General features: G+C 44.5%; 1 protein-coding gene across 2 annotated transcripts in view; it reads right to left on the bottom strand.

Annotated features, from left to right (window-relative positions):
- Positions 1 to 331: 331 nt before the first annotated feature.
- The window catches only part of Nlg1 (Neuroligin 1), a 42,949-nt gene continuing 19,089 nt past the window's right edge, over positions 332 to 24,191 (bottom strand). For both annotated transcript variants that reach the window (XM_033385918.1, XM_033385919.1), the window contains exons 9-12: positions 12,013 to 12,202; positions 6,735 to 6,886; positions 5,947 to 6,062; positions 332 to 5,887 (exon numbers count right to left, since the gene is read on the bottom strand). In XM_033385918.1, the coding sequence (XP_033241809.1) occupies positions 3,768 to 5,887; positions 5,947 to 6,062; positions 6,735 to 6,886; positions 12,013 to 12,202 (2,578 nt within the window). In that variant the 3' untranslated portion in view covers positions 332 to 3,767. The remainder of the gene's footprint in view (positions 5,888 to 5,946; positions 6,063 to 6,734; positions 6,887 to 12,012; positions 12,203 to 24,191) is intronic.

Here is a 24,191-nt window from a genome sequence, read left to right as displayed (position 1 = left end):
ATTCCATTGTTTTTTCCCATTTGGCACCTATTAAATTATTAAAATTTTCATTAAAAAGTCAAACAAACGTCAAGGGTCTAAAAATAGCAAGGCATAATTTACATATTTGTTTGCTCATCTGTTTGGTTGTGTGGAATGTTTATCCAGTTTATTGTTTATTGTTTGTTGTTAAAGGCCATTAAAGACCCAGTGAACCCGTTCGTTTCATTCTCATTGCGGTGCGGAAAATGTACACATAAACGTATAATACTAATTATTAAGTACATTAATTAGTGCTGATGCACTTAAGCTGCTTAATTAACAATGAACAAAAAAATAAAACGTGTATCGGTTGCCCATATCGTAGCATATGCTTGTCGTTGTTAATTTGCTTTAATTATAGAAAAGTTTTAATATTTACAAAAATTATCCAATTTAAATTATGGTTTAAGGATGTTTTATTTGTTTGTTTTTCGTTTTTTGGTGTTTGCCTATTGGGTTTTCCTGTCATAAGTTTTCATTTTGCTTGTGCCTTGCCCTATTTTGACCAACAAAAGTCCCCAAACAGTAAATCAAATCAGAGACCAGAACGTTATGTATTAATGCATGAATTGTTGCCAGTCTCAGTCTCAGTCTCAGTCTCCTGAAAGTTTCCTACTCCATAGAGGCGAGGCGAGGCGTTCTGTACTGTACTGTACTTGTCTCTTACATTCGGGTTACGGCAGTTCCAGCCCTCTGCATATTTGACTTTAATATACTCTTGAGTTACTCTAATTTGTGGTTGTCAGCAAATTTACGAAAATGTTCGGAGCAGCAGACGGTGCTGGGGAGCTGCTTTTGGGAATTTCCTCGTACTCCAAGAGTTTAGTTTTCTCGATTTTTGTTTGGCTTTCCTCTGGCTCCGGCTCCGGCTGTGGCTTTTGATTTGTTGGGTCCAAACTATTTGGCTTGTGCGGTATGTAGTATAGTTTCGGTTTTTGCTAGTTTATGAATTATTCAGTCCAGTGGAATCTGGCAAATTGATTCGAAAGCTACATATTTAATGGTGTACAAGTGTTTTTGCCCTGCGGTGAAGTGATTAAGGTCTCGGAATTAGCCATGTCCTCGTGGATTGTTCTGCAATCAAACAGATTTGTTGTCTTTTGCTCTAGCTTTGCTTTTTCCCAGAATTTTCATTTATATCAAAGTGGGGGAATTCCATTACAGGGCATATCAAGCTAACAAACTTCCATTTAGCACTTGATAACTTGCCACAAAAGTTATCTCTGGGTTTATTCAATTTAAGGACTATTTCATACACTTTTCAGCAGACTGCACGGAATGCCTGCTTCCACAAAAGAAAATACACCAAACGATGCGAGTACATGGCAGGGAAGGAAAAAGAAGTGAAAGAAGAGCGGAGAGCGAAGAAGAACTTGAGGAAAGAGTGAAACGCCCCAAAGGCATTTTCCAATTGAGGAAAATTACAAACAGCCGGGCCCGACTTGAGTGGGAAAACACTCTGTGATGGACAGACAGGCAGCCAGGGGCGGGAGGGGTGGTCGACCATGGGGGGGTGGGCTATGGAAATCTCATATAAGACTTCGCCTTTGAAGTGCAAAAATATGCCGACACTCTTGCAGTGGGTATCCCATTCATATCGAGGCCATTATATCAATTTATGTCCTCAACATTCCGATCAAATAACCCTGATTGGAGTACTTTTTGGCTCTTGTGCTGCTCAATTAGTTGGCACTGCCCGTCCCCTCTCATGCCTTAACAAAATTAGTGACCAAACAAATAGTCCGGCAAAAAGGACCACGAGAGAGCCAAAATGAAAGCGTAAAAACAATCCAATGGGGCAAACAATTTAATTACGACTTTTGTGGCGCCCCCGGTTTCGCTCTCTCTCTCTCGCTCTATCTCTGGGGAAACATTTCTTGGAGGGCAGTAGAATTTTCAATTTTAGTTCGCGACAAACTTTGCCATTCGATGTTTTGTGCTGTGCCACAACCTGCGTAAAGGGAGAATAAAAATGTTATGGAATCAGCAGCAACAAAAACAAACAGCGAAAAACTTCAAGATACAACAATTTGCATAAAGGACCCCAAAGCGAAACGACACAATAACTCAATCTCTGGGCAAAAACCAAACCAAAAAAAAACTGTAATGTGCCACAAAGGGAATAAGGCATAAAAGCCGGGGGTCCACAAAACTTTCGTCTATGGCAACGAACGCCAGAGGCAGTAAATCCTGCAGGATATGGCCTTAAGCTTAGAAGCAACAAAACTCCCAACTATGCTGCGGTCGGCGACAACTTTGATGGCGATGGGGCAGGGGATGGGGAGAGTCAGATACAGAAACAGAAACAGCCAAGTGGAGAAAGAGTTAACAACTATGCGGGAAATGCCAAATATTTGAAATATGTGCAGCTACAGAAATGTTGACATTTCAACTGATTTTGATGCGACTCCGAGACTACAGGATACACAGAGCTCCCAAGCTCCAAGGCGTGCTCCAATAGTGGCTGCCGTTGAAATTTTGTGGCAAATTAAGTTGGCAGGCACCACGAAATTGCCCTGGCTCTGCTCCTGAGAGAGCATTGGCGGACTAAAGACAGCCACACATAAAAGGAAGGCAGAGAACGAAAGTCTAGACCCGAAAGCAGAAGCTAAAGATACCCTTTCGAGATACATTCGTTATTGAGTGGAGTTGGAGCCGAGAAAATATGCACTTCTGATCAATCATAGCCTTCGTGTTCTCAAAATCGGAGCTGCCTCTTGGAGGGTATTTCCTTCGTAAGTAGCTTTTGTTTGGTAAATTGCCGGCAACAATAGTTGACACAACTTTTGTGTGTGGCATGGCATGGTGTGGCGTGGCATGGTGTGGAGTGGAAAGTGGCAAAATGCAGGCATTGTTATTGGCAATTTCTGCTTCTGTCGGTTGTCAGGGGAAACAAATGCAAAAATCAGCCATATGCAAATTGCCTTCATCGATGAGTGTCTTCTGTGTGTGTGTGTGTGTGTTATCTTATGGCAAGAAACCTAATTTGATTTCATAGAACGAACATTTAACTTATAATACTTGCTGGGTGGCTCCATTATGTACAATTTTATGGATTCCTTTCTTTGGTTTACATCAGAATAATGACTGTGATTCTTATGACTAAATTATGGCTAAATTATAGATATATATTTATGCATATTTTGTTATTACTTATTACTTTCTTCTTAGTTCCATAAACCAATCTATTTTCCATCTATCAAAGATATATTTCCCATTTAGATGCTACTTCCATGACATCACTCAAAAGTTCCTTTGATTTGATGAGACTTTCTCTGCTTATTTCGATATGCTGCTGCCGCTGCTGCAACCTTTTGCTGCAAAATACTCGCAATTCTCGCAACTAATTTACGATGGTAGAAAACTTTCCTTTCAGGCACACAAACTGCAGTCGAAGCTGCTAACCGCCGATGCCGCCGCAGCCAAGTCAAAGATAAACTTTATACCAAAATGTATTATTAAATTTACGCAAGCTCTATAAAATTCCGACAGCCTGGCCTGTGTGCGTGGACCCCAGTGGAGATGGAGATGGGGATGCGGATGGGGAAGGGGATGGGGCAGCCATTTGGCAGGCAGCTGTCGGAGCTGCTGCTCCTGCTCGTCCGCCGCAATGCGACCACAGCGGGACCTCCATCCTTTCTAACTCTGTCTCTCACTCTTTCCCTCTCTCTCTGGCGTTAAATTGAGGAACTTCTTGGCTACTGGCTGCTGGCTGGTCCCTGCTCCTCCTGGGTGTTGGGGTTTTTCTATATATTGGTCGTAATACTTTTGCCAGGCTGGTGCTGGTGCTGGTGCTGGTGCTGCTGCAGTTCGGTGCGAACCGTGTTCGTCGAGGATGAGGATGAGGATGTGGAGGATTCTGTGGATGATGCCGCCGAAGCCGACGAACCTGATGATATTGTGGAGTCCGTGCGCTGTTGTTGCTGCTGTTGTCCCTGGCTTGCCAGGGGACTTGCGGTGTTTGCTATTCGCAAATCCTTGCCGGAAGCCTGACGCTGCAGCAATTGAGGTATGCGGGTCGGTGAGACGGTGGTGGCCATTGATGATGCTCCTCCAGGCACTGCTGCTGTCTCTTCTCCTTCAGCAGCTCCCTGATGATGATGATGTGGCGTCGGCGTTGGCGTCAGCGTCGGCTGCTGTTGGGTGAGGCGCGGTATGAGCGATGTCCTGGAGGGAGATTTCATCGGCTGTGCATACAAATCGCCATTGGGCGCCGACCAGCTCGTCCCATCGTTCCCTGGACACGTCCCGGGACTCGCCTCAATCGAGTAAATGCATTCGGTACGCTCCCCGCCCTGCGGCGGTGTGGTCTCATGAGCCGGCGGCACCGACTCAAAGGATTGGAAGGATCCGCTTAGTGCTGTCATCGCTCCCGCTGCCGGCGCTCCCGCCTCCGGCGTCCGTTTCTGTCGCTTTAACGAGGTCGCCGGCGACTTGGGCACAATGGGACCGAAGATTAGTGTATTCTGGGTAATCTGCGGCTCCCCGGGCTCCTCCTCCCCGGCCAGGTCCTGGGCCAGCTGCAGTGGTGATGTGGTAATGTTGCTGCTGTCCCGTCGCCGCCGCCCCAGAGTGCTGCTGATGGTGCGAGGCGGCGGCAGTGGGGCACTGAAGTTCTGCGGCGGCAAGGAGTTCCGCTTGTAGCTTCCACCGCGGCTGTCCCTCAGGTCCTGGGCAGTGGGCAGCACCTTGGGGTAGTTACGCTGCCGGAGCAGTTCCAGTTGTTGGGCTGCCGTGAGGGGCACCACTTCCAGCACGCAATTCTCATCGCGACTCGTCACATTAATGTCCACGTCGTCGGCATGAACGAAGCTTGTCACCTGCTCATCGGCGGCCAGGATCATGTCCACCGGATCCGAGTGGGTGTGCCGATGCAGTGGCATGTGCTGCAGCTGCTGCTGCAGGATGTCCTCGCTGGGTTCGGTGAGGGCCGAGTGCTGGCGCTGGAGCAGCATTTCGTAGTGCTGCGGCTCGTGCATATGCTGGGGGATCAGAAGAGCCGCGTCCGCCACTTCGATGTCCTGGCAAATGATCATCCGGCCATCAGGCAGGACTGAGGTCGGTGGCGTTGCCGTGGGCGTGGCAAAGCTCCCGGACTTGGGCACCTCCTGCCCCGACATCCACTCGCACACCTTCGTGTGGGTGTCCACCGTCGAGCAGCTGAGCTGTCGCTGGATCGCATACCCATTGATGGGCGACCGCTGGCCCGTTTTGATGGCCTCGTAAGTGTTGGACTTGCGGGCCATGTCCATGACGTAGCTGTCGTCGCCATCCCGCGACTTGCTGCAGCGCTTCAGCTCGTCGTCGTTGGCGCCGTCATAGCTGAGGATATTCCCGTTCAGCTTTGGGCCCGGAAACGGCAACATTTTGGCTCTCTTGCGACGCTGCCGCATCAGGAACGTGCCATAGATGATCACATTCAGGGCAATAATCAGGGCTATCAATGCAATCAGCAGCTGCAGCGTTGTCTCCGACTTGGCCACCGTCTCCGGCTGGTCCTCCGCCATGGGATTCGTGGCAGAGGTCATCTCCAAGTCCTCCTCCCGCTGCGGCTGCTGCGGCTGCTGCTTGTGCATCACATGCCCAAAGGTGGGCGGGGCATTGTACATGTTCTCGGCCGCCGTTTCCGTCGAGTCCGGACTGTTGGCCAGACTGGGCTCCTGGAGCAGGAGCTTCAGTGTACGCACGGGGTCCTCGGCGCCCTTATCCCGCGGCCCGTACTGGCTCATGTGACCCGTAATCACCTCACTGCCGGGATGCAGCTGCTCCTGCAAGGCCGCAATTTGATTGAGTTCATCGGGCAGCTCTTTGTTCCAGAAATTCATGTAGATCTGTCGGTACTTGTAGCCCACTGTTGGTGGGATTCCTGCATGGCAAATGGACATAAAATATACGTAAGGGATTGCTCTTGGCATAAGGACTCACCAATATTGAGATAGGCCTGTGCTCGCTTGTTAAACTCCGGCCAGTCGAGGTCATAGCGGTCCCATTCGAGGGCGTGCGAATTCAAGAAGATGCCCTTCCAGGGCGCCTTTGGATTGCTGGAAAAATTCGGATGTTTGTCAATTTCCAATTATAGCCAGACAGAGAGAGGCTCCCACTAATGAGGCTCCCCCACGCTCCCCCATTATCCGAAACAATTCCGTTTTATGGGCATAATCCGAACAATCATTTTCGCCATTTAAACGACATGGTTATGGGGGCCGGGCCTCTGAGATGTGATTGCCTCTGGCTTTGGCGGGAAAATGTCCTGGCTAACGATCCTGGCTGTGATTTCCAGTTCTGGGTTTTATTTCCTCTATTCCACTGATCCCCCCCCAGAGCCACTTCCACTAATAATATTTGCATGCACCTACTATCCCCCCCCGGCAGCGCCTCACAGAGCCGATGTTTTCACTGCGGGAATAATAATAAAAGCGGCAGTAAAAATTCTATTCATTTCACTGTCCAAGCGTTGCAGATTGCAAAACGTGCCACACGGCGCCACAACGAAAAGCCAAAGCCATTCCAAAAACTCATGAATATCCCACATTGCATCCGTGTCCGCATCCGCATCCGAATCCGAATCCGTAGACCCGCAGTCCGCATTTGCATGCAGGACTGTGACTCTTCTCGTGTTGATGTTCCTCCCCCCTCCCCCCTCTCCCACATCCCGCCGACTTCGCCCAACTTTCTCCTCGAAATGCACTTTTAACTCAAAGTCCAGTACTCACCCGGTCTTTACGAAGTTCGTCCAATATGCCATTACCGCCTCGGAAAGCAGCTTTTCCTGCATCGTATAGTTATGGCTGGGAAAAGGACCTGCGGGAGCCAAAGGCGCGCCAAAGATAAACGCCAATTCCTCGCCCATAATGCTATGCGGTAGCTGTAAGTGAAAAATACTCGTTTATATGTATTACAGAATCATCAGTAAATCAAGCTGCTGCGAGAATACTCTCCTCCTCATCCTACTCCTCCTCCTCCTCCTCCTGCTCTAAGCTGTTGAAAGTTGGTGTTAAAGTAGCGGCAATTAGTAATCCATCGATGAAAGGGAAACCCATTTATTATAGTTACGGAGTGATTAAGGGAAGCAAGGCAGCATTTAAAGAAGATTGAAGGAGGGAAAGAGGGAAAGAGTGAAAGAGTGAAAGGCAAGGCAGAACTGCCACCCAAAACAGGGAAATTCTATCGCGGATTGGGGTACATCCTGCCCTTAAGGCTTCTCCTTTAACAAACGTCTTGCCAAAACCCATGGACTCTTGAAAGTAAACCAAAAATCGGTGCAAATGGCTTCCTTCTCGCTACCCTTCCGATCAGTGCGAAATGTTCTTTTCTCTTTTCGGTTTTCGGTTCTTTTTTGTGGCACCCGGGCATCAATCTTCTTAGACGGAATGCATAAATATTTGGCCAAGCGAACACAGACAAGGCCAAAGGCAGAAGAGACTGGCTCTGGCCCTAACTCTGGCTGTCTGTGTGTAAGTAGGTAATAAAGCCCAGCTTTTTATTGTTGCTCCATGAAAAATGTAACAAAGTCACAAAGCATTTCGCTAGCCGTCTGTCTGAGAAGTGTCCCCTCGGACTGCCCGTCCTGCCTGTCCTTTTATGGCATTTATGAATGATGAATTTTCGCTTTTGATTTTGATTTTCATTTTCATTTCTGTGTGGCAATTGTGTGAGCAAAACGACGCCATTCAATATTGGCTTTACACGACACAAGGCTTACGCTGCGGATTTTTATTGAGCGAAAAGCGAGCATTCCGACGTTTGATGGAATATGCGGTTCAATAACCTTTCAGCCCCCGATAGCATCAAAGTGAAGCTTTTTTAAGTTTTTCCCATTGATTTCCCCCGCCCCCCAGCATTTTGCATATGCTTATTTTTGCGGTGGAAAACGGCGAGAGAAAAGCCTGCCATATTTTCATATCAATCAATTTGAGTGCCGGCCAAAAGACTGTGTTAATATTTAGTTCTAGCAAATAAATCAATGGATTTTCCATAAATAATTTTCCTACCCTGAACAAAATTGTATTTCCGCTTTAATTTAATGGTAATTTTCAATTGAATTTGTAAATGAATAATTACGGAATATTCATAAATTTCCCACAGATATTATATTATTTAAATATTTATTCTTTCCAATGACCCAAAACGCGTTGGCGCACATCCTGTCCGAAATTACCCAATCTCCAAAATTTCGGGGGGGGCGAGCGGTGGGCGATTTTTATATTAAAGTTGTTGGAAATTCATTGGGAAAAAAGATACCGGGAACGGAGGCGGAAATTCAATTTTGAAATTAATGCGAAACTTTTGTAATTTATGTTGCGCCTGCCCCAAGGCATTGGGGCACGGGGCGGAAGCAACAATTTGACTTGGCGCCATTTGTCGTAATAAACCTAATGGAGTTAACGGCACTCGCAGCGTGTAAAATTTCCAAAAATATTGGCTCCCAGAGAGAGGTAGGGGCCTGGAATGTGCCGAGGTGTGGCACCCCCACATAATTTACTCCCATCTCTGTGTAATTCTATGGAATTAGCAATAGGATACAAACCCCCATCGCAGGTGGTCGTTAATTGGGTAGAAATACCCTTCTGCTAAAGGCCGAGCCACTTAAAGGGATATTTTGTGTGCCAGAAACTCCATCCTTTTTTTTTTCTCCTCTATAAAACTTTAGTTTCGGTTTATATTTATTTTATTTTCATAAATTTCTTTTCCTTCCTCAAACAGCCATTTCGCATTCTTATCAAAAAGCACGAGTGGGTGCCGCCCCACACACACAAAAAAAAAACCAGAAGAACTTTCCCCAAAAAAAAGTAAAGAAAAACCCACCAGACGGGACATACTTCAAGTTTTTTCCTCCTTTTTTTTTGGCCATTTTTTTTTGTTTGTTTGTGGGTCTGTGGCGGAATTCTTGGGATGCTGACCGCGTTTAGAATGCGATGATAATGACGTTTGTCTACGGGGTTTTTCGGTGAAATTGTTGAATTTAATATGGAAAACTTATTAAACTGTCCTCAAAAAAGCCGAACGATGGCCTTCCATCTTCCATGGCTAAATGATGAAATAAATTGGAACTTGTTTTGTGGAAAAGTTTTCGGCTCGTTGGGTTTATGCCTCTTGCGAGGGGTTTTGGGGATATTAAAAACAAAAAAAACAAAAAAGGAAAAATGGCAACATCGAAAGGAAATCTTAATCTCCAGAGGAATAGAGACCTCTCTTTCTCTCTCTCTCTGTCGTTTGTTTATTTTTCTACATTTTCTCTGTGTGTGTTTTTGTCTCTGGGATTAAATTCAATTAAGTTATCCTTCCCGCAAATCGCATTACAGCTGAAAATCCCCCCTTTTTTTTAAGGGGATTAATATCTTTTCTTGGAATACTTTTCGCTATTTTTAACAATTGACAGAAGCCCACAACAACAGCTCCTCGGAGAGAGGGGCAGACACTTCAAGCCCCCAAGTAAATAAGTAGTCTCCTTGGAGTATTTTTCGGGGCTAGAACGTTTTGTATCCGTATCTGTGCCTGAGTTTGAGGTCTGAGCATCTCAACTGCAAGACATGCAAGACATGTGCCAAAAAGTTGCACAATATGCCCGCGGCTCAGGACTCAACAAGATATATGGTCGGGCTGCAGTCGGTGGGGCGGAGGGGCGTGGTCCATTCTGGGGAAGCCAGTGAGTGGCCTGCCACTTGAAGCATTCCGCTCGAGCCACAGAAGCGCAGTTTATGCACAAATTCATTCGCATTCAGACGAAAGAAGTTGCACAAAAAAAATGTTTTCGGATATACTCTTGGAGTGGTAGAAAAACAGTATAGCTTTTGGGGATACCGACGCGTCGGATGCCCTTGGGAGACTCTGCAGATAGAAGAGATTTCTAGGTAATCCACCGAGGCGGTCTGTTTCGGTCCCCAGAATCCAACAACAAAATACACTGCTTGTGCATGACAGGAAATCAGGCGTTTCTGTATACGTTTTCCTCTCCTGCTCGCTTGGTTCAACCTTCTCTTCCTGTTGCCAAAGCCTACGTAGAATGTTGGCTACCCTCTCTGTTCAGGGTACATCAAATGCCTTTCAGCATTGTAGTACAAAGTCGATTGGAGAGCGTGTGTGTACTCGCCTGAGTCTTAACTTGTCTGACTGTTTGTTTTTCCGGTTTCTTGGTGGACCGCCTGCCGCCTGCCGGCTGCCACTCGGTTGCGTTGGCGACAGGACAGGCCGATAATTTGTAGGCACGCCGGCACTCCGCTTATCCCTGACATCCTTCCTTTCATGTTTCGCCCATGAGCGAGCTGGCGGCGGCAGTATGAAATATTTAAGTGAATTTTATTTCTCGCAATTTATCTGCAACTAATGCGAGCCAATCCGGCGAAGCTGCTCGTATATCAGCCAGCAGCCTGTGGCATAAACATGCTCCTGCCTCTTATTTGGCTACTTTCGTTTCAATGGCAGCCCAGCAATTTATCAGAGGACTTATGCGGCCCACTGTGGCACATATACATGTATCCTGGCGATGCTTTAATTGCGGGGCTATTAAAAAGTTGTTGCACCCCGCTTATGCGCAAGCTGTTGTCGCATTTAAAAGGACATTCGCCCGGATGCGACTGCAGGACCCCGAGCTGTTCATCTATTTGCAGTTTCAGTTGCAGTTTTGTTTTATGGCCTCCCCCCCCCCCCACCGCCCACCGCACTGCTGCCGCAAAACTATGGCCATAAAAATTCGCTTAGCCAAAAAGTTGCCAGCAAAAATATATATAATACAAAATAATAACTTTTTTCTCTGCTATACAATATAGTGGAGTGTCGCCTTTGTTTTTGAGGATTCGGCTAGGAGTTGTTTTTTCAAATTCATTATGTCAGTGTCTGAGGCATAGACGAAGCTTGAAGGACCCTTCGAGCCCCCAAAGGAGGAAACATAAACCATCCCTAACAATTGCTGTACTCTGCTGTGCTGTGCTCCCTAATTTGCTTATCAATTTAATCATCTTAACGACAAATCAATATGCCCATTTATCTATAGGGTAGAGGACACACAGGACAACGAGGGGGCAGTGAGAGGACAGTGGCTTCATGGCAGCACAAAGCTATCTTGGCCAGGCAATCAGTAACAAATCCATAAGCATGACAGAGCCATAAAACTCTGGCAAAAGCCAAGCCAAGCGAACTACGAGAGTCGGACACAAATAACCCTGCCTCCCCCTCCCCCTCCCCACCGCCCACTCTCTGTTGGGTGAAGAGAGTGACCCGTCGTCGGACACAAATGAACCCTAAGTCAAGAGGGATTCCATGCCGTCTGGTTAGACAAAAGAGGCAAAAGGACAACTTCGATGTAGATGTTGTTTTTTTCTGGCACCCTAACAACGGAGGGGTATATATGGTTTTCTAAGGAGACAAGAATGGGGAAGGATCTCCTTTTTAGGGCAAAACAATGCCTACAATCTTAAAGCTATCTTTCTGCCACAGAAAGACAGAACCCCCCAAGATCCTCTTCAATGCACCAAACAAAAAATATATCTTCTAGGGTATCTAAGACCCCTCGCCCTTTTTTTGCCTAGGATTTTTGTTACCCCTGCGAGGGTTCATTGTCTTTATTACGATCATTCGCGGCCTTTCGCTGCCTGAAAACTTGTGAATTGTTTTTGGCCAAAAACAAAAAAAAAGAAGAACAAAACATAACAAGCCAATGAGGGACTCCTCCGTAGCCCAAAACGGCCCCGAGTTCCGCCTAAAACTTTTCCAGCATTATTGTCCATTATTGAGAGCGACAGAGAGCGACAGAGAGAGTGAGGAGTACATCATGAAAACTCATTAGATGCCCCAACCACATGCTGGGTTTATTTTACACAGCGAAAGGGAAAACGATTCACTGGAGGGACACGGGGTGCGGGGTGCTGGCGGGGTCCGCGTGACCGCCGACGAGTGTTTAAATTAAAAGTTCTATGGAGTGCGTAATTGGAATCGGCCATTTGGTCGAGCCTTTTGGAATATACAGTAGTGGTAGTCGTTTCGGCTAATACTTACGTTGGCGTACGGTCCCGTTGCGCTGTTATGGCCAAATACGTACATATAATTGCGCCGATTGACATCCGCATGGAACATACCCGTCTGCAGTAGAGGCCCAACGACACGGGCATCGGACAGTATGTCCAGCACCACATCACGATGCTCCAAATTAGTGGCCTTAATCGGATTGTTGTACATGTCCTGGTATCTGCAAGAGAGCGAGAGAGAGACAGAGAGAGAGAGAGGCATGAAACAAGTGGAGCATCATAGCTATGGTGTACGTGGCGTATGCGTAATGTGCATTGTTAACATTGGATGGCTCCTGGCTCTCGTGTCCGCATCCGTTTGAGTGCTTCGAGTGTTCAAGCAGTGTGTGTTTCGAGTGTATTTGTGTTTACTCGTGGAACGTAAAGCTTAATTACGCGGTTGGCTTTTGTGCCAGAGCGAGAGTCGTCGTCACCGTCGCCGTCGCCGTGGAGCAACCACCGAACCACTCGAACCACAGGACAACAATGAGCAACTAATGCAACCAAAGGAGGATTTTCGCTGATTGGTATGTAATTTTATTGCAGATTTGTGGGTCTTTCGAATAATTGAACGTTTTTCCCAGAAATTTCGTGGGTTTTATGCTTTTGTTCGTTGTCGACAGACAGGTAAAAGCATTGAAAATGGAACACGTGCTTTGGTATATGGACTCTGCTATTGATGCCGATCAGGTATAGATATACTTTCTGGGGTTGGCAAAACCTTCTTAGGGCTTTTACACGGATCTAATGAAGGTTGGAAGGGCAGCCGTTCCCATAACAGAACTACAGCGCTGTTAGCACCGCTGGTTAACAGCTCCTGTTATCGCTACCGGGTTAACAGCCGGCTTACAGCGCTCTCTGTTAGCGCTCTGATCGGAGAGCGGTATCGCGTTTGTTCTCACGATCCACTCGGTTCTCATCGTTTCAGAGCACCGCGAATTTTATTCAATGACGGCCTCTGTGAGAACTTCTCTGGAAGCACCACCTCAACGATCCGCCCGATCCGCCCGATCCGCCCTTCCTACCCTTAATGTAGGAATCGAGATAGAGTCCACGGTGCAGAGAGAGACTCGAAAGGGCCGCCAGTACTAAACTATACCCTTTTTGAGCAGAGAGAGAGAGAGACATCACGACAGCAGGAGGTTTCTAGGATTAAGAGTAATGATCCAGAGAGCGGGAGTCAGCGAGAGCGAGAGTCAGTCGGTGCCAGAGTTTCGCGAGCTTCACACACAGCAGACAAATGATCCACATAACCCAAAGTTATACACACATACAAATACATTGTTAACCATTATCTTAATCCATTTAAATACTTAATAAAAGTCACATCTACAACTTAATAAACCGTCGTCTCGGGATTCAATCCATATCAGTGCATAAATATATTCTATTCCAAAATATACAACTCTACCTCAATTTCAACCATATTATACCTTATTTTTTAAGTTTACCTTATTTTATATATCAGATCTTTGGCCACCTTCATTTTCCACAATCTTTTATTCCATTCTATCCAACATTTTCCACTCCGTTTTTGTTCCCTTTGTCACATTGTTAATTCTCTCTGTGTTTTTGCCTTTAATAAATTTGTTTTTGCAACCAGTCCGTGTGACACTCGACTGTTCCATTAGATAAATCGACATGACACGACACACCACTAGAGGGGGCATGATATGGGTGGGGGGGGAGGTGGGCCACGATGAAGTAGGGGTAAGTCCAGCTCAGCATGAAATTATTATGCCACAGCGGGAGAGGCAGCAGCAGCGGCACAGAAAAATCCCACTCTAGACCTGGAGCTGGGGCTGGGGCATGGGGTTGGCATGCGGCAGGGGCATGGGGCTGGGGCTGGGGCTTGTACATGTCAAGCACAACACTTGGCCTTTTGCTAGCAGCTGTTGAGGCAGGTACAAACATGAGGCATACAACACACACAGACACACACAGAGACACACCAATACATGTGTATTTCGAAAAGAGGTACGAAATGTGTGGCAGGCAGGCCAACGGCGAAACATCTTGGCCTAATGTACAAATAAATAGAGCCATATTTTCCACATTTTCGTACGGTCTGTGCTTAGTTTTCCTTTGGCTTTTCCTCTTCTGCCTGCTGTCTGTTTGTGTTTTGTATGCCATGTTATGCATTTTATTGTCGGCTACTTAAGTTATGCACTTTGACCTCCATTCAGACAGCAGCAGCCCCCCCGCGGGCGAAACAGAGCGAAGCAAAGGAGGGCCCATGGAGCCACTCGTGAATGGTGCAAGGATGGAGCCCCCAAGACGACGCTGTTTTCTCACATTTCTTGCGCGATTCGCTTCTCCCTGCTGCTGCTCGACTTTGCCCCGTGTGTGCTTCCAAGGATGTTGCTCTGCCGGAGACACATGTTTGCATTTGCCAAGCGGAATCGAAGCAGGAACAGGCATCCTGCCGCTATGGCAACGCTTTTTATTTGTTTGCGGTTTATATTTGATATAAAATCTGGCTTACGCGGAAGATCCACAGCCAGAGGCTTAAAGCCACTTTAAAGCCCAGCAAAGATCACAGTTTTTGATCTCCTTTAAATTGTGTGGCACCGTGGCATTAATACGAACTTAAGCCGCATGGAGTCCGCTGCTGCTCGGGGCATACACATAATTAATTAAAAATGCATGGGAAAAACCGAATTAACATTCGTAGATGGCGGAGAAACTTTTCAGTTGTCCATCAAACACGCCTCGACTGGCGACAAATACAATTTGGAAATTGCTCGAAATCCTGAATGAGAAGGAGAGCGGGAGGCAGGGAGGTAGGGAGGGAAAAACAAACAGAAACGACCATCGAAAATGCTTAATTAAAAGTTTGTCCGAAATGTGCAATGGAGGGGGAGGGGGGGCGGGGGAAACCCCAGCTTAAAAACATTTCAAAAATCTCATGGGGTAAAATCAGATTTGGGATGCACCACACGACCGACGACCGACGACAGACAAACAACAAGTGGGGTGGAGAACAAACTCTAATTAAATAAATACGAATGCGTATACGCACCGCACAACGCAGCCACAAAAGAGGGCCCACAACATACGCTGGCAAACACTCAAAAAAACTAACCGCAAAAACACTCGAAATACAAGCAAACAAAACACCCATGAATGGGCCGCACCAGAAATATGCACAACAAACACTGGCGGCAGACAAGACCAGAGGCAGCAAAGGCAGCGGAGCAGCAGAACAAAAACAAAGCAAGGAAAATGGAAAAGGAAAAGCACACAAAAGCAGACACCGCCACGCCCAGAACACACACCTTGAGAGGCGACCAAAGCAATGACCATTCAGAGAGAGAGGGAGAGAGAAGCCCCGCCACATCCACAGAAGTGTGATCAAATCTAGCAGGAAAGTGCCACCTGAAAGCAACACTGTCTAACAAAAGAAGAGAACACCAGGCAAAATAACAGATTAAACATGAGTCTTCCATCTTTTATACAAGAGAATTCTATTATTTTATTATATTTTAACCATATTTGCTAACTATTACCATCATTACAAGTACATGACGTATAAGGACCCTGCTCCTGCCTGCCACCTGCTTGGGGGGGATCTCCCTGTTAAGCCACTCGAAAGTGTTTAGTGTTTAGTCTTTTCCTAAATACATATCTGGTTGTTCAGTGTTCAGAGTGTTTAGAGGAGGGCTCAGGACATCCGTTGCTCCTTTCTGGAGCGTGAAGCACAACACTCACATTTAATTTCCGAAGAGCGTATGTGACACTTTAAATATTTCCGCACTCAAACAAACACTTTTGCCACCAGAGAGAGAGAGACCACACAGGACACGGCCACAGACAGAGACTACGACTCCGGCACTGACTCCAATGCAGATACAGATACAGATACAGATACAGATACAGATACGACAGCCACTACGGATACGGATGTGTGTTCCCCTGTCTGGCTGCCACACTTGGGTACACAGAATTTTCTAGTGCCCTAGATATTTGGCAGCTGCTGCTGCTGCCGCTGCATGGAGTCGAAACGAGTCGAGTCGGGAGTCCGTAATGAATTTGTTGAGCAGTTTTGCTAATGAAGTACGAAATGGTGGAGACTTGCAGTTCCTTCACTGCTATAAAATGCAATTTTCAGCTTAAAATTGCATTTTCTAATGACAATTTTTTGTTTCCGAGTTAAGACCTCAAATTGGTGGCCGAAAGATGGTGAAAATGTGCCCCACCAGCTAAGCCACACTGGAAGAGAGGTAGACAGGAAGTAATGGTGGGATGATATGGTATTTCATGTTAAGAAACCCATTAAAGGTGTTCTCCCAAGGGCTCCACCTCCCAGTTCCCTGTGAATTCCCATACAAGCAACCATCATTAGGGTAAACATACACAGAGATACTTTCCCGGGGGGGCTGGAGCTCAAATCAAAGTCTACCCATTTGCAGCAGTAGTGAGAGAGAAAAACGAGTAAAATCAAATCCATTTAATCACCCAGAACCCTCTCGCAACATCTGATATGCCACACAGGCACAACAAGCAGGGAAAAGCCAAGCCCAAGCCAAAGGGAAACGAGAGTTCTGGTTACAGAACACTAACTGGCGTTAATGCCTCACGAGTGGTGGCACGTCTGTTGGGGTTCATGAACCCAAAATACACTCGAATACACACAGCAGTCTCTATCTCTTTCCGCTGGCAGCCACTCCAGGAGGCAAGCTCTCTTTAGATGCCACTCCACGCGAATCGCGGACCCCTAATGAGAGTCAAAATAGCGCCTCACTAATGCAGTTCGGTGACATGGTAATTGTTGTGATATTTAACAATTGGAAGGCCCCAGCTTTTCAATTATTTATTGTTGCGATCGCCGCTCTTTTGGCTTTTATGGTCAGTGTTTGTGGAATATAATATTCATGTAATATATTGCGTATACGCACCCTTGCACACGCCCAAGCTGTTTAGCCCCTAAATTGCTATGCCGCATGCTGTGGCCGCTTTGCGTGCTGCCCCCCCTCTGGGCGGACGTGTGGGTGTTTGTGCGGATTAACATATGTGTGGCAGCCACTGACAAACGATTATGAATAACTGCAAGCGTGCAACACACGCTGTGGCGTGGCTCTGGGTGGCATGCAAACACCATTTCCATGCGAGTGAGTACTTCAGTGCCCCTCTCTCTCTTTCTGCAATAAGCACCATTTTATTACACTGTGCAACCCAGCTGAAGGATGATCTGAGGGATGAGCGGGAGATGAACAGATTGCCAAAAGAAGCTTAAAGGGAAATGCAGCAGAAGCCAGAATGCGGTGGAATGCACACACATTTGAAGGTGAAACAGTGCCACATTTGATAGCTGAAAGATATCTACCCGTGGAAAGCCCTTCTCCCATTGATGCATCGCAGCGCAGACCAAAATAATGAACCCGGCAAGCAATCCTTTCAGCCAATATTTTTTTGTGGATTCAATACCAAAAAACCAGAAAAAAATCCAACCGAATTTGTAGCAAAAACATTTTCTTTTCATTTCAGGCACTAATAAAAATTTTTTAATGGGAATTTAAGAACAGAATTTCACTAAAGAGAAAACTTAAATATGAGAACATATCAGAAATATGAGAAAAACTGTAATATTTCAGTGCAGTGTGAGAGCAATGACAAGCACAGACATAATTTACTTTTTAAATAAAAACATAGTACAATAAAATAGAATTTAAATTGATTTAAATTAGGCACATATTTAATTGAAATCTAAAACACTTTAAAGTAAATATATTTTATTCAATTTGTGGGAAATTTATTTAATTTAAATATGCAAATATTATTTTAGATTAGAAATATATTTAAATAAATTTACATTAATTATTTCCACTCTTGGCTCCAAATTAATAATTTAAATATTTAAATATACATAAGTGTAAATATTAAAAATTGAATTCACAAATTTTCTCTAGGTGGAATTCAAAACTAAGGTTTGCTGTAACCTCCCTCAGAATGTTGTTACATTTTTTGTAGATTTGGTAAATAAAATGAACCCTTCGCCATCTATTTTCGCCCTAATTGGGGGCTGAATAAATATGTGTAGCACTCCCACCTGCATATAAGTAGTAATCATCAACAGATATGCACTCAGGAATCACATTCCCTGGATTATTCACACATTCCGAAGCCGAAACCTCAAGAGGCATTCGCAGTTCATGAATAAAATTTCCACACTCGAAAAATGGTTTTGCAATTTACATATTTTTATAGGCTGCTGCCGGGACAGAACCAAACGGAACCGAAACACAACGGAATATATAATTTTCAAGAGCTTGAAGCGCCGCTGTTTGCATTCGGGCCGTTGCATAATCGAAATTTCTACAAAATGCATGTCAGCGGCAGAGATCCAGAGTTGCAGAGTCCCAGAGATCCCAGGAGGCATCTGGTCGGTCGGCCGCTGCCACTGCCCCATGCGTGTGGCAGGGAACATACACACACACAGAGCAGAACAGATTGAGCTCGAGCCTCGTACCGCGTGCGCGCGTACACATAAGAGGCGTGTTTTTCAGTGTGCGAGTGGCATGCCCCACGCATGTAATTTATGATGTTTCAGCGTGTAAACAACACGTTCCAAAAAAACAAAAAACAAAAAAAAAAACAGGAGTAGAAGAAAACTTTTTGGAGAGCCCGGGCGAATATTTACGAGAGAAGTTTTTCGGGGGTCCAAATGAAACGAATAAAAGTGGAGCAACTAGTTCCAGATGCTCCAATCCTGCTGGGTTATGAGGCATGCAACCAAATGCATGTTAAAGCCGAAAGCGATGCCATTTAAAAGTTTATGGCTTTTGTATAGCCACCACCCACATCGACATCCTCCACAGAGGGCTCTACGCAGGACACTACTCTGTGTGGGTATGTCCTCTCTCATAATGTATGCAACTTCCTGTAGCACGGCCCTAGGACAATAAATTAAGGCAGCCCCGAACGAACGAGCGCCGCCTGTCGCCAGTCGCCAGTCGCCAAGGATCGTGGCTGCCACAAAACTGAGGCATATCCATGACCCAAGCGTGCGCTCGGTTTTGCATATTTTTTTGTATAAATAATATTATAATAAATAAGTTGATGCTATTAAGCGTCTGCTAGCTGGTCGGTCACACGCCCCTGGCATTGTTGTTGTACCCTGTTGACCCTCTGTCTGCCACTCGGCCACAGGCAGTCCTCGGTCTCCTCGCTCTTTCCCTCTGCTGGGGCTGGCCCTGTTGTTATCTATGGCGTCTCGTGGCCCGACAACAACTTTTCGTGGCCAGAACGGTAATTAAAGAGCTCGGCTGCGGTTTATAAATTGCTGGAAATTAAAACGACAATATAAAGCTGTCAGCGACACTTTTGAGTTGGGTCAATTCTCTGTGTGTCCTGTGTCTTTCGGTGGGGAAAGAAGGGGGGATAAGCCACCAGATTATGCGACTAAGCAACAGTTTATAAAGAAAATGAAAGAATGAGGGAAGGCCTTGACAGACTTAAGGCTTAAGGTTGCCTCCCAAAGAAAGAGAAATGTAAATGAAATTTATACCGAGAAATGAGCGACCTTTTCTGGAGGAGGAGACCTGCTAAGCCACACTGGGAAAGTGTAGGAGCTAGAAAGAAGAGGCAGGCAAAGGGCTAAGTGCTTTTCTGTTAATTTTATTTGATAATCAACTAAGAAATTTTCAATTTACTTTCTCTGCACAATCCTTGGCCATTGAGTTGGAAAATTTAATTCCCTGGGAAAATTCAATTTTATTACAAAATAGTCTGGGGGATTGCACCTGCAATTTTTCTCAGAGCCAAAAGGAGAGTGAGAGGGAGACACACAATGAGGATTGCTCAAGTGAAATGTGTAAAAGCTTCATCTTGCACGTCCTCCAAGCAGATCCTCCCTCTTTCATGCGCTAAATCCTTTAGATGATACGGATACAAATGCCAGCACTAAATAATTGCCTTTTCAATGGTCCAGCAGCCATTCGTACTCTTGGACTCTCTCCCTCTCTCTCGCTCTGGTAGTAGTACTTGGCTCTAAGTACCACAGGCAACTGGTAGACAATTTCGAATGGCCATAAATCTCGGTGGCAGCCAGAGCGAATGTGTGTCAGCTTAGCGTTCGTTTAAAAGTACAGACAGACATGCCAAAATGGCCAATTTCATGGCTAGTGTAAATCAAAAACACCTGCAATTAGGAGCAACATCCATCCACACCCCCGACGGGCCAGTTGCAGGACGATCCCCATAAGCGGACAAAGCTATTTAGACGAGGGGCCGGCGCACACAAAAACAATTTCGGGGCAATTGCCAGCCATGGAACTCATTAACATGCGGCACAGGGGCCTAGAGCCTGCCGCCTGCCGCCTGCGCCTGGGACCTCTATGGTGGTCTGGGGCTCTCTTACACTTAGAGAAAACACTTTTCACGACCAACAAAATACTTCATAAATGAAGAAAAGTAATGCAGTTAAATCACAACTTCGGGGAAACTAAAATATTTCTTAGAAAAGTAAAAACTTGAACAAAAATAAAAATTGTAATCTAAAAAAATTATATTTAATATATATTGGCCTGTTGTTATTTTTTTTTTAATTATAAAAAATATTAAAAAAAGGTTTAATGCAATTTTTAAATTCAATTTCCATTTTAATTGTTTAAGTGCATATTTTAATACCACAGAAATTCTGAAAAGCCCATTTTAAATATATTTTCTATCTGAATTCAGTCTGGACCTATCACTCACTTCTTTGAAGTCTATTCCGAACATTTCTTCAATTCGACACCTTTTTGAGCCCCTCTTGAATCGATTTTTTTTTTTTTTTATAGTAAACTAAATTTTAAATATTTTTTAATGCCATTTTTATGTATAACTCTTATTTTAATTGTTGAACAAAATTTTTTTTAAATACATAAATTGTCGGTTAAAAATTACGATAAAAACTTGAGCAAAATAATACAATTTTATCTCAAAAACATTTTTAAGGAAAATTATTTTTGGCCTGTTGTTGTTTTTTTTTAATTATAAAAAAATATTACAAAATGTTTCAATGCAATTTTTAAATTTAATTTATATTTAAATTATTTCAGAGCTTGTTTTATTACCACAAAAATTCTTAAAAGCCCATTTTAAATTTTGTTGTAATCTACCTGTATTTCTTTCAGTGTAATCTTAAGCCATTGTCTGTCCAGCTATTGGTTGTTGCTCTTATTGCTGCTGCTGTGTTTTGGGGCAATTTTTGATGTTAGAAAAGCAAATTTTTGGTGGCGAGTGCACATGTGCGAGAGGTTCCGGCAAACAGCCGCAAAGGTGGACCTGCACGGCCCCGAAGGAGGGACGATTGAGGCAGTAGGTTGCTTGGGCGGCAAAGCGATAGAGAAGGCCGCCTTCCTGTTGTATCTGTAACTGTATCTGGGCGGCCATTAAATGCAGCCCATGGAAAACACGCTCGGAGCATGCTAAAAGGGGTCGGATAACAGGTCTCTCCTGTACACCTATTGCTGCTGCTGCCGCTGCTGCTGGCCTGCCCCAAAGGACCTGCCATAAAGTACAGCATTTTTGAAAGTGCCCCAGCAATGCCTAAAAGTTACAAATGTTTGGCCTTAAAAACTTGCAGCCACTGCCGCCCAGATAAAATGGCAAAAAGAGTGCACACTGGAGGGTCCTCTCCCAGGACACACTTTGCTGAACGCTGAAGGTGCCGTTGCCGGGGCCCGACGCCCTGCCTCTTGGCAGCCAAAATGAAATTTGAAGCAAACTTGCGGAAGCAATTGTCTACGCTTTAAGGCTTCTCAAAGGCCAAAAGGAATTATGCGAGAAATTACGGCTAAGAGATGAGCAAATGAAATTATCTTGTGATTTCTTGAGTGAAAGTCATCCAAAATGTGCCTCAAGGGGTGTAATTTTACGGCGAATGAGAGGCGCCTCTCTTTCAGGCTTTTGCTTGAACAAGGAAACACGAGGAATAATATGTGTAAATTATGCACATATTATACAGGAACTCTCTGCCAAGTCCTGAGCTGCATTGAAATGCAATCCTTGAATGTTTTACCGAATTTCAGAACAAAAGATAGATGCAACATCTGGTATTCTGTGGGTAGCACTTCAAAAAAGCATTGGCCTGAAACTGGGGTCAAACTGGGAGCTCCATTCCAGTACTCAAATTGGGAAACAATGGATCCATTGTTCGGAATTTTCTATGGAGCTATCACATTCCCGTAGGCTGCAGATATTATCAGTGTCGGAGTGATGCATGCAACACAATTAAATTGGTATTTCTGTTACTCTCGAATCATAATGCTATTCATGTGGAAATGTTTCTCTTCAAGTTTCAATCGGGGAATAAATTCCTGGAATTTGAGTCGCCTCGAAAGGGAGGTTAGCTTCTTTCTCCTCCAAAACGAAACGAAATGCAGCGCCATTGTCCGTCAATGTGTCCGGGGGATGTCTGTCCGTCCGTTTGTCCGCTGTTGCAGAATGCTGTTTGGGGCTGCCATTTAATTCAATGACGGACACAACAAAGCATTTGCCACTGGGATGCAGTTAACAGAGAAAGAGAGAGAGAGTCGGAGAAGTGCTACAAATGCTCGTATGTGCTGCTGCTACAAGCAAAGCCCGCCTGCCACATGCCACCAGCGCCCTGCAACGCCATACAAAACAATTTCCCCTGGAGAGTTTTTCCCTGTTTTTCCACCAGTTATTTCGTATGTGAAAAAGCGCATCTGTTGTTGATTGTGTGAACTTCCTTTCAATCGTTTGTTTGTCCTTCGTTTTCGTCCCCATAGCCCCCAAACCTTTTTGTTGCTGTTGTTGCTGTTGCATGTGTTTTGTTGCATTGTTTGTTTGTTGCTGTTGTTGCTGTTGTACTGCTTTTGTTGTTAGTTGTTTGCGTGGTGTTATTGCTGTTATCCGCCGCTTCGGGCGGAGTGCTTCAGTGCCTGCCTGCCTGCTTCCTGCCTGCCTGCCCCGAAGCTTAGATACGTTTTTTCTTCTTTGGGCTGCAAGTATCTCTCTCACCTTCTCAAAATGTGGGATACTGAAAGTTTTCCATGGCATTGCAGTCAGTAAAAACAATACAAATATAATGGGGAAAATGGGAGAAACACTCCCTAGGAACAGAAAATTTATTGGCAAAAATTCGAAAAAAATATCTATATAATTAATCGAAATTTTTTTATTTTCCTTGCATTTTTTCTTCTAAAAAATATATCGAAAATTTAGAAATTATATTACAGAAAGATAGGGTACAGACTTTTCCTCAGTTACTTTTTCTTCTCTTTAAAATCTATCCCAGAATCGGATATACTAGTCGTTTTTTTTTGTTTTGTTTTTTGTATTTTTTTTGTGTATTTTGTCACACATTTTTCTACAAAATTTCATCTTTTGTGGAAAAAACTCTGTAGAAAATACTGGGATACTGAAAGCTTTCCATGGCATTGGCGTATAATGAAGAAAATGGGCGAAAAATTCCACAAGAAAAGAAAATTTGTTCGCAAAAACTAAAAAAAAAAATCTATATAATTAATCGAACATTTATAATTTTTCTTGAATTTTTTCCTCAAAAAAATATCTCAAAAATTTAAAAATTTAATTTAAAAAAGAAAGGGTATATAGCTTTTTCCTCAATTACTTTCTTTTCTCTTTAAAATCTATCGGATACAATAGTTGATTTCGTTTTTGTTTTGTTTTTTTATTTTTGCGTGTTTTTTGTCATACATTTTTCTACACAATTTCATCTTTTGTTGGAAAAACTCAATAGAAAATCATAGAAAAATAAAATATAACCTCTTCCAGGCCATTAAAATCTAGCGATAAAAATTGATTCTAAATATATTTCTATTTTCTATATTTTCCAAATGAAAATCCTCAATCAAAGGTCATTCCAAGTAGAATATTTAGTATTCGTTTTGGTGTTTCGTGGCGTTTCTTCTACTTAGATTGTGCTTTTCTTGTCCGTTTTCCCATTTTGCCGACATGTGTGCTACTGAATGGCTTGGACATTCCGTTTATAATCCTTGTGCACTGCTGCATCTTTTTCGGAAAACAATTGCATCTTTTGTGCAAATAAGTTTTATAGAATGACACGCAAAAAAAAGAGAGAGGAACGAGTAAAATCCATGGCTGGACATTACCCTCAAGAGTGGCAAGAGCGTGTGCATCAGGAGGGTCCTGTGTCCAGTGTCCAGTGTCCAGTGTCCTGTGTGCATTGTGCAATTTATT

The sequence above is a fragment of the Drosophila pseudoobscura genome, chromosome 2 (genome assembly GCF_009870125.1).
Source record: "Drosophila pseudoobscura strain MV-25-SWS-2005 chromosome 2, UCI_Dpse_MV25, whole genome shotgun sequence".
Lineage (NCBI taxonomy): Eukaryota > Metazoa > Arthropoda > Insecta > Diptera > Drosophilidae > Drosophila > Drosophila pseudoobscura.
Note: the sequence above shows the minus strand (reverse complement) of the source record. Positions and strands in the feature narration are given on the sequence as shown.